Here is a 1,583-nt window from a genome sequence, read left to right on the forward strand (position 1 = left end):
ATCCTTTTTATGTTATCATAATAATGTCTAATTAATAAGGACGCTCTCCAACATAGTTCCCCGGGGGATCATAGTTGCATGTGACAAACGTCCATCCATTCGAGCACTTCGCCCTGGCACACCCAACATGGGTCGAGCCTCGCCAAACCACCTGTGTGTAATGCAGACACGGTTCTCCTCCAATGCAAGAATTCGAACCCACATCATAGAATTTCTTCTCGTCAAGCCACATTTGCACCACCTCTTTGGCGTTCACGTCCCATGACCCCGCTGCCAAGTTTTCACCATAGGGTCCATCAGAATGCTTCATTGCACAATCTCCAGATCGTTTTTTGGCGTAGTCCTGAGCATAGGCGACAAGGGTCTCATTCCAAGCAAGGGGCGGGACGCCAACTTGTGCACGGCCAGCATTGTGGGCTTTGAGGAAGTCGCCAGGGGAGTTTTGGGCGCAGGCGAGCTGCAGGGCCACCATCAGACAAATCAAGAGAATGGAGAGTTTTGGAATGTCCATTTTTTCTCTGATATGCAACTGATGGTGTCAATGCGTTTATTGGAATGGGAATATTAGGTTGAAGTGATTTTGTGTGTTTTATAGGAGAGATTGGGGTCAATTATAGATGGAAGGTAGAACAACATTTGGGGTAAAGATACAAGTTTATGTTGAATAATTACTGCATTAGATTCGTTTGAGTGTGTGGTGGTACGTAATAAGAGGTGAGATCAATGAGCCATTAACACTGCTCGTAAATTAAAAGAATACCATTTTCTATCTATTATTTATTGTTTATTGTCTATTATAAATAGGGTTAATTAAAATTTACACTCTTTTTGGGGATTTTTTTTTACAAATATACCCTTGTAGTTAGTTTTTGGATGAACTATGTTAACGTCAACAAATATTTATATAAACTTCAAATTTTACCCTTCATTAATTTAGCAAAATGTATAATTTATTAACATATACGTACCCTAATAATGTTTTTGCACTTATAAGTGGGTAAGTATAATACAATTTAAAAAATACAATTTTTTCTATTGATAGATAGAATAAAGAACAAGAAAAAAAAACAACTCCAAACAAACACTATTGTTTAATGCTTTTGGATTGTTATGTTCTAACTTGAATCAAATTCAATATAGAACAAAAGGAGAATATTTTGAGAGAGAAAATAAGAGCAAATTGCGTGGCTTGTGTGTTTAGTTAGATAGAATATGTATGTAGTTTTGTATATTACATATAATTGAATTCAAAATTCAATAACTACCCAATTTGCTTCCAAAACAACCTATACACACACATAACCAGTCCATAATGTTCATCATGGTGATGAGTTTCAACTCCTTCTTAACTTTGATTCAACCTCTCTCAAATGGGCTTGGACTTAAAGTATGCACCATGCTTGATTTAATCAAATTAAATCAAGCCAATCAAAATTCATTGGACAATAATTAATTAAATTAATTTTTACCAACCTAAGTTCAAAGATTCACTTAATCTAATTAAATAAATCTAAGCCCAAACACTAATTAATTGATTCAATCAATTAATTAAGTCAAACCTAATAAATTTATCCAATTAATTT

At 34.9% G+C, this 1,583-nt stretch overlaps 1 protein-coding gene across 1 annotated transcript; it reads right to left on the reverse strand.

Annotated features, from left to right (window-relative positions):
• Positions 1 to 582, reverse strand: LOC105172292 (basic form of pathogenesis-related protein 1-like). The gene has a single exon (XM_011093676.3). The coding sequence runs from the start codon at positions 509 to 511 to the stop codon at positions 32 to 34; it is 480 nt and encodes a 159-aa protein (XP_011091978.1). The 5' UTR covers positions 512 to 582; the 3' UTR covers positions 1 to 31.
• Between the last annotated feature and the right edge of the window lie 1,001 nt (positions 583 to 1,583).

Source organism: Sesamum indicum, linkage group LG10 (genome assembly GCF_026168435.1).
Source record: "Sesamum indicum cultivar Baizhima isolate 11 linkage group LG10, ASM2616843v1, whole genome shotgun sequence".
NCBI lineage: Eukaryota > Viridiplantae > Streptophyta > Magnoliopsida > Lamiales > Pedaliaceae > Sesamum > Sesamum indicum.